An 11,912-nucleotide genomic window follows, 5' to 3' on the forward strand; every position below is an offset into this window, starting at 1 on the left:
CCACACTGCCGCTGGTGAGACTCGATCCCTGGTCATTCTTCCAAAGTTTCACCTCTATGATCTCCAACAAATTATTGCTTATACGTACGGATGACCACGACTCGGTTCGAACTGAACTGGATACTATAGCAATCAAATCGAAAGTTTTCAGTTATGATTTAGAACTAGAATTCATTATTTGGGTTTCAGTTTATTAAAATCATGAACTGAAATAATTGGATCTTGAACCGTTGACCATCAGTTCAAATCAGAACAACTACTAGCATTAACTTAAAATTAGAATTACAATATTTGCAAATAGTATACTTTTTCGCATTTATTATGATTATTATCATATATAAGTATATATGACCGCGATTTGGTTTTGATTTTGAACCGTCGTTCACGATTCCGGATCCAGTTTGAACTGTTTGTTCAAACATTCTTTTAAAATTTTATTTTTATTTTTAAAATAGTCTAAATTCAACAAATAATGTATTTTATTTTTTCAGTTTGGAACATGAACCAGCCATTCTGGTTTACGATTTTAATAAACTCTAAATATCGGGTTTCGGTTCTAAATTGTAATCGAAACCTTTCGGTTTGTTTGGTTTAAGATATACTCGGTTTGAACCAAATTGCTGTCATAATTTGTTGGAGAAGAAAACTAAATAAAATATTTATTTTAAGGGTAAATATGTCCATGTATTTAACATATCAAGAAAAAAAATACCACTTAAATAATTTAAGAGAATAAAGTGATATAAGTATATAACTCAAAAAAAAAAATGTTATTTTATCTAAGAAGTATTTAACTACTTCAGCGCCTATTATTTATTGTCCATGACGAATACGTTGAACAGAAATCCCACGTCCACGCACCAGTGGCAAATTATTGTGTGGACCCTGGGTAGACGAAATACTTTGACTTCAACGCAACACTCTTAGCTCTCAGTAGAATATATACATCTCTCTCTATGGGCGTCTTTCACTCCACTGCTTATCTACACCGCACAATTATTGCTCTCAATGATGATGAAGCTATGTTTTTCATTATTTCCTCTGGCTTTATTATTATTCTCTGTAACGGTTTGCTCAGCCATGAACATTACTGCTGATGCGTCTTCTCTTCTTGCCTTGAAATCTACTATTAACATACACACTAGTCCCATCATAATGACCAACTGGTCTAATGCTTCCTCAGTGTGTGAGTGGGTTGGAGTCACATGTGGCTCTCGTCATCGACGAGTGACTGCTTTAGATATCTCTCAAATGGGACTTTCTGGAACCATTCCTTCCTAGTTTGGAAATCTCTCGTTTCTCGTCTCTCTCAATGCAAGTGGCAATAATTTTGTTGGGGTTTTACCTAGTGAATTAAATCATTTGCGTAGATTGAGAGCTTTTGATTTTAGTGCCAACAATCTTTCTGGAGAAGTCCCTTCGTGGTTTGGGTTCCTATCCAATCTCCAAATATTGAATCTTGGTCATAATGGGTTTACAGGTTCTATCCCACTTTCGTTTCTAAACTTGTCAAATCTTGAAGCCTTAAACTTCACATCCAATCTTATAGAAGGCCATATTCCTAAGGATATTGGCAAGCTTCATTTTCTCAAGAAGCTAGTTTTGGATTTTAATAAATTATCTGGCCCTATCCCATCCACAATCTCCAACATTTCCACCTTGGAATATTTGAGTTTACAAGGGAATCTTCATTTAAGTGGGGATATAGTACCAAAGAGTTTATCTAGGTGTTCCAAACTAAGATACTTGAATTTGGATGGAAACAATTTTGAGGGAACCATACCACCAGAAGTTGGAAACATAACAAGCCTTGTGAACTTTCTCATTTGCTGTAACAACCTTACAGGTACGATTTGAAGTAATACTTCTTTACTCATTTAATTTCTAGACCCCTTTGGGGGTTACTTCTCCATTATATTCCGCCAATAATATAATGGTTCTGTTGATTTCTAATCAGTATGTAATATTTTCTTTAGGCAAACTTCCGAAAGAAATTGGCAATCTCCATAACTTGGAAAGATTTTCTATTAACAACAACAACATAATGGGCTCGATACCACCGCATATATTTAATATTTCTTCAATGCTGGCTTTGGGTTTGAATGACAACAACATATCAGGTAATGATCCAATATAAACGTCTTATTCTTTGATTTTATTATTGGAGTACGACTATGCTCACTTTATATTCAATCATTATACAATAGATCATGGTCTACCTAGCTTTAAGGTCAACACTAATATAAGGTACATTTTTAACATACAAAAAGTACATTTTTAATAAACTAAACATTCATTTTTTTAAAAATTATTTATGTACTGAATGTTCATTATTTGATATACTATCAAATAATGAACATTCAGTATACAATGTAAATTAACATTTATTCATGGTCGACGGTTTAATTTGTTATCTATATTTCATCCGGCTTTAGGATATAGGTTTTCAGATTGAATACCTGACTCCGTATATTGTTACTACTTATTGTAGAGCTGTATTGCATTTTACATGTTTGGGATATATATATATATATATATATATATATATATATATATATATATGATTTAGGTTCTGGTGCGGTTAGGGTGCCCAGGTGCGGTTGTGCGGTTAAATTTGGACCTTTCATCTTGCTTAAATCAACGTTCAGGATTATCAAAGTTTTAAAAAAAAAACGCGGTGGCAATTTTGTAATTTTTACATCTAGGTCAAAAGTAAGGTGAGCGGATCTGTGATTAATGTGCGTGAGTTTTGTGCTTAATGTGCGTGTGTTTTGTGCTTAATGTGCGTGAGTTTTGTGCTTAATGTGCGTGGGGTTGTGCTTATCGTGAGTAGTTGTTAAAACTTAAAGTCCGTGAGTTAATACTTAAAGTGTGTTGATTTTGTGCTTAATGTGCGTGATGTTGTGCTTAATGTGCGTGGGTTTGTACTTAATGTGCGTGGATTTTGTACTTAATGTCAGTAGTTGTTGAAACTTAAAGTCTGTGAGTTAATATTTAAAGTGTGTGAGGGTGTGCTTAATGTGTGTGAGTTTTGTACTTAATGTGCGTGAGTTTGTGCTTAAGATCTAACACTTAAGGTGCGCCTTAGATTATACTTCTTTGTTCCAGATACGCGTTTTTTTTTTTTTAATTTTCATTGATTTGAACCGTTGATCTAAATTTGATCAACTGCTCAGATTTAACCGCACAACCGCACGGGAAGCTATACCCGCACTTGAACCAAAAAAAGTTCCATTTTCTCGCTTATTGTAGACAAAAAAATTTTAGTTTGAAATTTGAAATCAATCAACATATCATTATTATACTTTACAAAATTAAATTTGTTATATAGAATCATTACATATAATTTGCATAGAAAGATTATGACGGTGTATCTTAGGCCAAATACTCAATTTAGATGTCGGACTCTAGGCGGCTCTAATTATATTAAAAAATGTAAAATTTAAATAAAATTGAATAAATATAAATACCACAATAATCAACAACTGCTAAAGGTAATATAATTTAGACTTTTAGAACAAAAATGTAATAAGTTGATATCAATAAGCTACTCAAAATAGCTTTTTTCATTATTAGCTTATTGACATCAATAATAATCTAGGTCAAAAAGTTGTTTACCACTCATATTAGTTGTTTGACAAGTTAAACAAACAAAAATTAGTCAAATAAACTAGACTTTAATTGATATAATATATATATATATATATATATATATATATATATATATATATATATATATATATATATATATATATATATATATATATATATATATATATATAAGTAGGACTTAAGAATATTTGGGCTCAAATGAATTACTAGGCTAAGATAATTTAAATAAGGAGAATTGGGCTTGAATAAATTCATCAGGTTAGAATTAGAGAAAAATTGGGCTTTTCAAATAAAAGGATTAATCCCCTACTTAGAGAACAGTCGTAGGAGTAAATTCAGAAATTAGGATAATTTTCGGGGTGTCAAACACTCACCACCAGGATTCGATCTTGTGACTTTCCCTCAAGGGGGGCCTGACAAACGTGTGTTTTCCGGATTTTACTCTGATCTGGTGTCAAAAGATTTGGGATGACTCCTGAGTTTTATTGTTCTTTACAGATGACATATTGAAAACGCTAGATGGAAGTCAAATTAAGGAATTATAAGAGGTTCGTGTGCATCGAGTAATTGTCATGCATTATAAAATGAGATGTAGTATGGTGAAAAAGAATGCTAAACATACACAAGTATTGAAAATCAATTGAAATGAAATAGGATTGAATTGCTTGTCTTTCTCATGATGCATGTAGGATCTTTAGCATTAGGTTAGAGTGTTGCAATGATTAGAACCTAGGGAGGTTTGCTATGTCCTTTCGCCTCTCAACTACTATGACTTGTTCCTTTGCACTAGAACACCTCTTTGGGGTCTAGGAACCTAGGAAACCTTTTATCAAACACCTTTCCTACGCTACCTTCCTAGCCTAGGCCTCTCGGCTCATTAAGCTAGGAAATGTCAAGGATTGGAGCTTCAAGTGATCTAGCAATCTCTTGCCTAGATCACTTGGTTAGCACAACTCTAGGAATTGGCAGGACTCCATGAGTGCATGCAAATCACCCTAAGGCAACAAGATTCATACACATTGCAATCACCTTACCCTAATTGAGAATTAAGTATCACATAAGCATCATGATTAAGACTTCACAATTCAAATCCTAGAAGGAACTCTAGCCACTCATAGCTACACAACTCAACATTGCAATCATGAATCAAACAATCAAATGAACTATAAAAGCAATAAAGAGTACCAAATTGAATTGCAAATGTTGAAAGCTTCTACAATGATCCTCGAATGGAAGGTTGTCAGTCTTCTTCTTCAAGAGTCTTCACGATGAGAGAGACTAGAGAGAACTAAGAACCCTAGAGAGAGAAAATCCAAGCTATCTAATGTGTAATGTCGTGAAATGATGTAAAAGTCTCATTCTCTAATATAATCTCAGCCCTTAAATAGCTTCCCTCCATTTACACTTCAAAAACGCCGCGTTGCTCCCTTCTACGCGCCCGGTCCACATGGGTGAACCGTTCCACGTGCGTGGGCTGGTCACGTGGAAGTTTATATTCCACTTCCACGTGTGCTTCCACGTGAGTGGATCGGTCTCAGCCCGGCTCCGATTTGCTCTTTAACTTGCGATGCTCCGATGTATGCCACCATGTATCCTTTTGAGCTTAAACCTTCCAAAATATATAAATACAACGTGTGGTAGCATTTTATAGCACAATGCACATTTTAGCTTAAATAACCATAAATCATGCACAAAGGAGAGAAAACAAGCATAAAACACACCCTTAAAGACCCTTAATTATAGGTGTTTTTGGCACTTATCAAAGTCACAGAGGTGTCATCTGAGCACAAGGTGCTTGGCCGTAGCTATAACTTTTATTTCCTAGTGAAGTGGTAAGCCTCTTAGGACCTTGAGGAAAATCTTCTTTTGGCTCATCTCCTTGCCAAGATCAGTAATCTGTCCAACGAGCTTGATAAATCTTTCCTCCATATCTAAAATAACTTCCCTGGACAAAATTTTGAAATCTTCAAATTTTAGATGGGGTAATCCAAGGCAATCTTGGTGCCTTAAATTGTCCATGATTACCCCATCAATGGATCTTTGCATCACTCTTATTTATACTGAGTTTCAAATTCTTTAATTGGAGGGAGACAAATTTGAACTTCGCAACTTGTAATATTTTAATCTTTTGAGGTTTGATAGGTGTAGACTTTTATCAACCTGTTGCGAGCAACTTGTCCTTCAAGTCAAGCTATTGCACTTTCCAATGCAGCTTTACTTGATTTGCCAAGTTTCTTCATCGGTTACTATGCCAATGTTCAAAATTAGCAGTATAGATTCCTTATATGTTGTTTGGACAGACAATGTTTTGATAGTCCTTGAAAATAATCTCTACTTCTTACCATTTTCCTCTTCTTTATAAGTTCAACTGCTTATCAAAGATTTTCTACTATTCATAGAAACTTCTACTATTAGTTATCCTTTGTTGTTAGCATCCCTTGTTGCTTGGATAAGACTTGTGGATTGAAAACTCCTACAACTTTCAAACTTTTATTGCAAATGAACTCATATTGCTTGAAAAAACATTATTGCTATATGGAGGTCTTCTGCGTGTAAACTTATGCAGCAATAAAGTCTTACTACTATAAGAGCTTAGCTGTTTGGAAAGTCTTGTTGCTATGAATTAAAGGGGTTTTTAAATTCTAACATAACTTGTAGATTGCATAATCTAAATATAATTTACACATATTCATAGTGTGTATTATTATGATTGGTTTGGAAGGAAGGTTTTACTTTTCTTGTATTGTCGTTAGAATACTAGCTAATATGTTCTCACAATGTATTAAAGAATTTGTTTCCTTTGTTGTATGATTTGTAGGTACTATACCTAGAGAGATTTGCAATTATCCAAGGTTGGGAGGACTTTATTTACAGTTCAATTCTCTCAGTGGCTCCATACCGTGGTGCATATTCAATATCTCTACTCTATGGCAAATAAATTTTAATTCCAATTATCTCTCAGGTAGTCTTCCCCCTAGAATGGGCTATAAACTTCCAAATCTTGATGGTATTGGCCTTTCTCTGAATAGAATCACTGGAAATATTCCTAGCTATATCTCCAATTGTTCTTACCTAACGGCCATATACTTTGATTCTAATAGTTTCAATGGCCCAATTCCGAACTCTTTAGGAGAACTAAGATGGTTGAGATTGTTGGACTTGTTTGATAATAAGTTGACCACTGAATCTTCATCTGTTGGGTTCAATATTGTTACTTCATTAGCAAATTGTAAATACCTGAGAGAACTTTGGTTGGATAACAATACTCTTAATACTGTCTTACCAAGTTCCTTTGGTAATCTCTCCATCTCCTTAGATACCTTTACAATGGCTGGTTGTAATATCATGGGGGAAATTCCAAAAGAAATTGGTAACTTAAGTAGTATAACATCACTAGACTTATCACGAAATGAATTGAGTGGAGTTGTTCCTAGATCTATAAGTGGTCTTCAAATGGTTCAACGGTTGTTAATTTCTGATAATAGATTAAGTGGGGTGTTGCCAAGCAGCATTTGTAATTTGCAACACTTAGGGGAATTGAATTTGGGTGGCAATATAATTTGGGGTTCTATTCCTGAGTGCATAGGGAATGTTACTTCCCTAAGGAATCTCTATCTAAACCCCAACAGATTGAATTGCAGTATACCATTAAGCCTCTGGAATCTTAAGGACCTCCTGATCCTTGACCTATCTTCAAATTACTTAAATGGATCTCTGCCGCAACAGATAGGAAATCTAAAAGCTACAATATACATCAATTTATCACACAATTATTTCTTAGGATACATTCCAAGTACCATTGGAAGTTTGCAACAATTGCAATACATTATCCTAGCAAATAATCTTCTACAAGGATCTATTCCTAATACTTTTGCAAGTATGATTAGCTTGGAACATATGGATTTGTCAAACAATAATTTGACAGGAAGGATTCCCAAATCATTGGAGACACTCCGCTATCTCAAATTTTTGAATGTATCTTTCAACAGATTAAGTGGAGAAATTCCAAGCAAAGGTCCTTTTAAAAAGTTTGGTTATCTATCTTTTTTGTCCAATGAAGGCTTGTGTGGTTCCTCAAGGCTAAAAGTACCACCTTGTGCTCCTACTTCAAACTCTCATCGACCCATAAGGAGATTGCTTTGGATTGTATTAATTTCTATAGCCATATTGGTTGTGGGAATCTCATTGGTTATATTGCATAAATGCAAAAGTAAAAAGTCAATTGCTAATGAAGTTAATTTGTTTCAAGAACTGGTGCCTCCGAGAATTTCCTATTATGAACTTCAGCAAGCAACTCAAGGGTTTGATAGCAGCAACTTGCTCGGGACGGGAAGCTTTGGTTCTGTTTACAAGGGCATATTTACTAATGGGTTGTCCTTGGCCATCAAGGTATTTAATTCGCAAGTTGAAGGTGCATTCAAGAGCTTTGATATAGAATGTCAAGTGTTGCGCAACCTCCGTCATAGAAATCTCACAAAGGTCATTAGTGTTTGCTCTAACTTAGACTTTAAAGCACTCATACTTCAGTACATGCCTCATGGTAGCCTAGACAATTGGTTATATTATGAAAATCAATCATTGGACATCATGCAAAGATTAAACATAATGATTGATGTGGCATGTGGGTTAGAGTATTTGCACTATGGTAACAACATTCCAGTTGTTCATTGTGATCTAAAGCCAAGTAATGTATTACTTGATGAAGATATGGTGGGACATGTAAGTGATTTTGGGATCTCAAAGTTACTTGGAGATGATAGATCAATTGCTTATACCTGTACCATGGCTACAACTGGATATATTGCCCCAGGTGATGATAAGTATACTATGTTTCATCTTTATTAATTTGTTTCATTTTAAGAAAATATTATTTTGCATAGATTATAACTTTTTTAAGAAAATATTATTTTTCATAGATTATAACGTATTATTAAACAAGGATTGGTAATCTTACATTTCATTTGTTTTGTGTTTGTGCCAGAGTATGGATCAAGAGGAATGGTTTCCACAAGATGTGACGTTTATAGTTATGGAATAATGTTAATGGAAGTTTTCACAAGGAAGCGTCCAAGTAATGAAATGTTTTCAGGAGACCTTAGTTTAAAGAGTTGGGTTTATAATTCACTTTCTAGCACTCCTGAATTGATTGTGGACTCTACCTTATTAAGGGCCGAAGAATTGCAATTTAGTCAAAAATTGCAATGCATATCAACTATTTTGGAGTTGGCTTTGAATTGCACAGTGGAATCTCCTGAAGAGAGGGTTGATATTCGAGTTGTCTTGACAAAACTCAACAAGATCAAACGTCAATTGCTCACAATTTTATAAGAATTTATGGTATGTTAGTTACATTTGTTTTAGCATGTCATATCAATATATTTGTACTTGTAACTTGAGTTTGTTATTGAAGACTATTCCGAAAACCAATATTGTTGCTTAATAATGTATACATGTTTTTTCCATGTTCAGCTCTCATTTTATCTTGTTTATTTGTTAATTTCAACTATACATCAAGTTTTTGCATAATAATAATAATAATAATAATAATAATAATAATAATAATAATTACTATTATTATTATTATTATTGCAGTATTGCAACCAAGTAAGTCCATGTTTAACTATCAAAAGAATTGCAGTATTGAACTAAATGCTCATAAACCTTACTTGGAATAGCAAATCTCTCCATACCCTCCACAGAGCACTGCCATATCAGTTGCAGTACACATTAATATTCCTCCATCACCAACAGATTGAACAGCAGAGTCCAGGATATTAAAACAAAAGGCAAACCATATGGATCAAGATCAACCTGAGACAATAACCAAGCATAAACATTAGCTTGCTTGGGAAGTCAGTATGAAGCATGTTTAGTGGCTAATCAGATATGCTTGATTAATCAAATATTGGCACTACAAAGAAATAGTAATCAGATGCCTCTTCAAAACCAAATATCAGAAAAGTGGTCAAACATTCTGACAGAAAAATGGGTGTCCGGAACCACCTCAAGGAAGCCAACAAGCACCCGACCCAGGACTACCTCAAGTATGCCAACGGTCACATAACGAACTCAAGACAAAACAATTATGGGAATAATGAATAGTCACTCCTTCATTAATATGGTAAATAAATGTGGACTTGGCTCCTCATTATTGAGGGAGCGTTACTGAGACAGAAGAATGTTGGAGCATTAGCAGCATAAATAGGAGACTCTCTACATTCAAAGGGGCACTCCGATTCTTGTACTCAGAACTTACTCTTAGTAATACAACTCCGTTCATTGTTACTTTCTATAATTATTTCGGTACCATATTTACCGTCACATTCTCACTTGTATAATCATACCACATCAATTCTTTTGGGTGGGTGATCATATATACTCGAGCATCAGCAAGGTGAGATTCCACCTTTGTGACATTTTCCTGAATTTTGCACAATGGTACTGCATTAAGCATGCTGAATTCATTGAAGTCTCTGCATTGAAAAATAAACTTCATGAAATAAAAATAGCCTATTGAAATTTAAGACTGGAAACAAACTTGCTTAGAGCTCTTAATAAACTTCATGAAGCCTCTTTAGATTCATTTATTCGTTTTGCCCCCATTAGATTCTACCGTTCTAGAAATAGCTTCGAATATAGATCAATGTTTTTGAATTGCATTTGCTTATTTGTTGCAGAGGCGCAGACTATACAATCACATGAAATCTACCATAAAAATAAGCATAGTTTTGTATACATACCGCACAGAGTTTCTTAGAACTCTTAATGGCGGTCCTCAAATTCTCCAATGAAAAATAGCCCTAAAACTCCTTTCTATTTGGTTCCTAACAGCAGCCAGTAGGCGCGCTGCCACGATTATGGCGCCGACGAACAAAGCCTTAACAACCACTCGGTTCTCCGACCTCAAATCACAGCAATCTGAGACAGTTCTCGAAGCTTTGACTAATGGAGGCTTCGATTTCTGCACGCCTGTTCAAACAGCCACCATTCAACTGCTTTGCAGCCACAAGGATGTCGCCACCGGCTCAGGAAAACCTTAGCTTATGTCGTCCCTCTGGTCGAGATTATCCGCCGCTCTTCTCCTCCTAAACCTCACCAACTCGCCGCCGTTGCAAAACGTTTGTAGCCACCACTACTCACCGCCTAATAGAGAGAGTTGCCGCCGATGGATTGGAAAGAGGGGTGGCGCCGAATCCGCTGATTCGTTAGAGAAGAAAGAGAACAAAAAAGGCGCGGCTGAACAAAATAGAATATAATGTTTTTTTTTTTTACATTGTTAAAGTATATTATGTATATATTGTATTGTTTTGAAATACTTACGATTGTTTACAAGGTAATATATGTTCTATACTTTTTCAAACATTTTCAGTCCAAAGAATCTAATACCCCCACCATTGGAATTCGAACATTTGACCATCCACTTGGATGAATAATCTAGATGACATCACACTACATGAGTACATGGTAATTGACAGTTATATTGTATTGTTAACTAGTATTTGTCCCGTGCGATGCACGGTATGTAAATTAAAAAGTATTAATTGTGTGGATGTTATGTTATACATTGTATGAACTAATGCGGTTATAATTTATAACATATAAATGAAATATGTTTGGAAATTCAACAAAAACAATATATAAATGGTATATTACAAATAGTTGCAATTAATGATATGGTACTAAAAAAAGAAAAGTTTACAAAATTACAAATTATTGAAAACTTCATGATATACAACATTAGTGGTTGATGTAGTAGTTGAACTTGAGTCTTTTACTATCAATATTTTGAGACCATCTGGATTGTTAACCCGAGATGCAGCTACGTACAACTGACCGTGTACAAAAATCAGTACTACTTGTTATATTCACGTAAGGTACTACTTGTTATATAAATGTCTACATTTTATAGAGGGCTAATAATTATTTTATGATTAGTTTGAGCAAAGAATCCTAGTAAATTATAAATATTATTATACAAACATTATTAAGTAGACAAATATGTGAGTTATTTGCTATATCATTTCCTAATTTGGTTGCCTAATCTGGTTTAGTGTTTTGGTTGACTGTGATACTCCAGTTCAGTGCGCCTTTTCTGCGACTTTGGTTGCCTAATCTAATCGCTATCTCGCTCTCTGCTCCTCAGCTTATCTTCTCCGTGAGCTACTCTCTCTCTCTCTCTTCTCAGGAATGGTTATGTACTCCCTCTCTAAACTATGGCACGGTGAAGAAACCCTATCTTTCTATAGAGAAGTTACAGATCCTGTTGTTAATATGGGAATCTGAGTGCAATTTCTGGTAAT

General features: G+C 34.6%; 1 protein-coding gene and 1 long non-coding RNA gene across 2 annotated transcripts; one reads left to right on the forward strand and one right to left on the reverse strand.

Moving 5' to 3' along the window:
- Positions 1-948: 948 nt before the first annotated feature.
- On the forward strand, positions 949-9,074 carry LOC109155317 (receptor kinase-like protein Xa21). The gene is made up of 4 exons (XM_019303002.1): positions 949-1,846; positions 1,977-2,120; positions 6,431-8,422; positions 8,594-9,074. Exons 2-4 carry the CDS (start codon positions 2,045-2,047, stop codon positions 8,938-8,940), a joined length of 2,415 nt encoding a protein of 804 aa, XP_019158547.1. The 5' UTR covers positions 949-1,846; positions 1,977-2,044; the 3' UTR covers positions 8,941-9,074.
- LOC109155318 lies at positions 4,772-10,824 on the reverse strand. The gene is made up of 4 exons (XR_002049891.1): positions 10,353-10,824; positions 9,957-10,085; positions 9,279-9,423; positions 4,772-5,221 (listed from the first exon to the last, which is right to left on the reverse strand). It is a non-coding gene; the product is annotated as an uncharacterized LOC109155318 (long non-coding RNA).
- Between the last annotated feature and the right edge of the window lie 1,088 nt (positions 10,825-11,912).

Source organism: Ipomoea nil, unplaced genomic scaffold (genome assembly GCF_001879475.1).
Source record: "Ipomoea nil cultivar Tokyo-kokei standard unplaced genomic scaffold, Asagao_1.1 scaffold2701, whole genome shotgun sequence".
Taxonomy (NCBI): Eukaryota; Viridiplantae; Streptophyta; class Magnoliopsida; order Solanales; family Convolvulaceae; genus Ipomoea; species Ipomoea nil.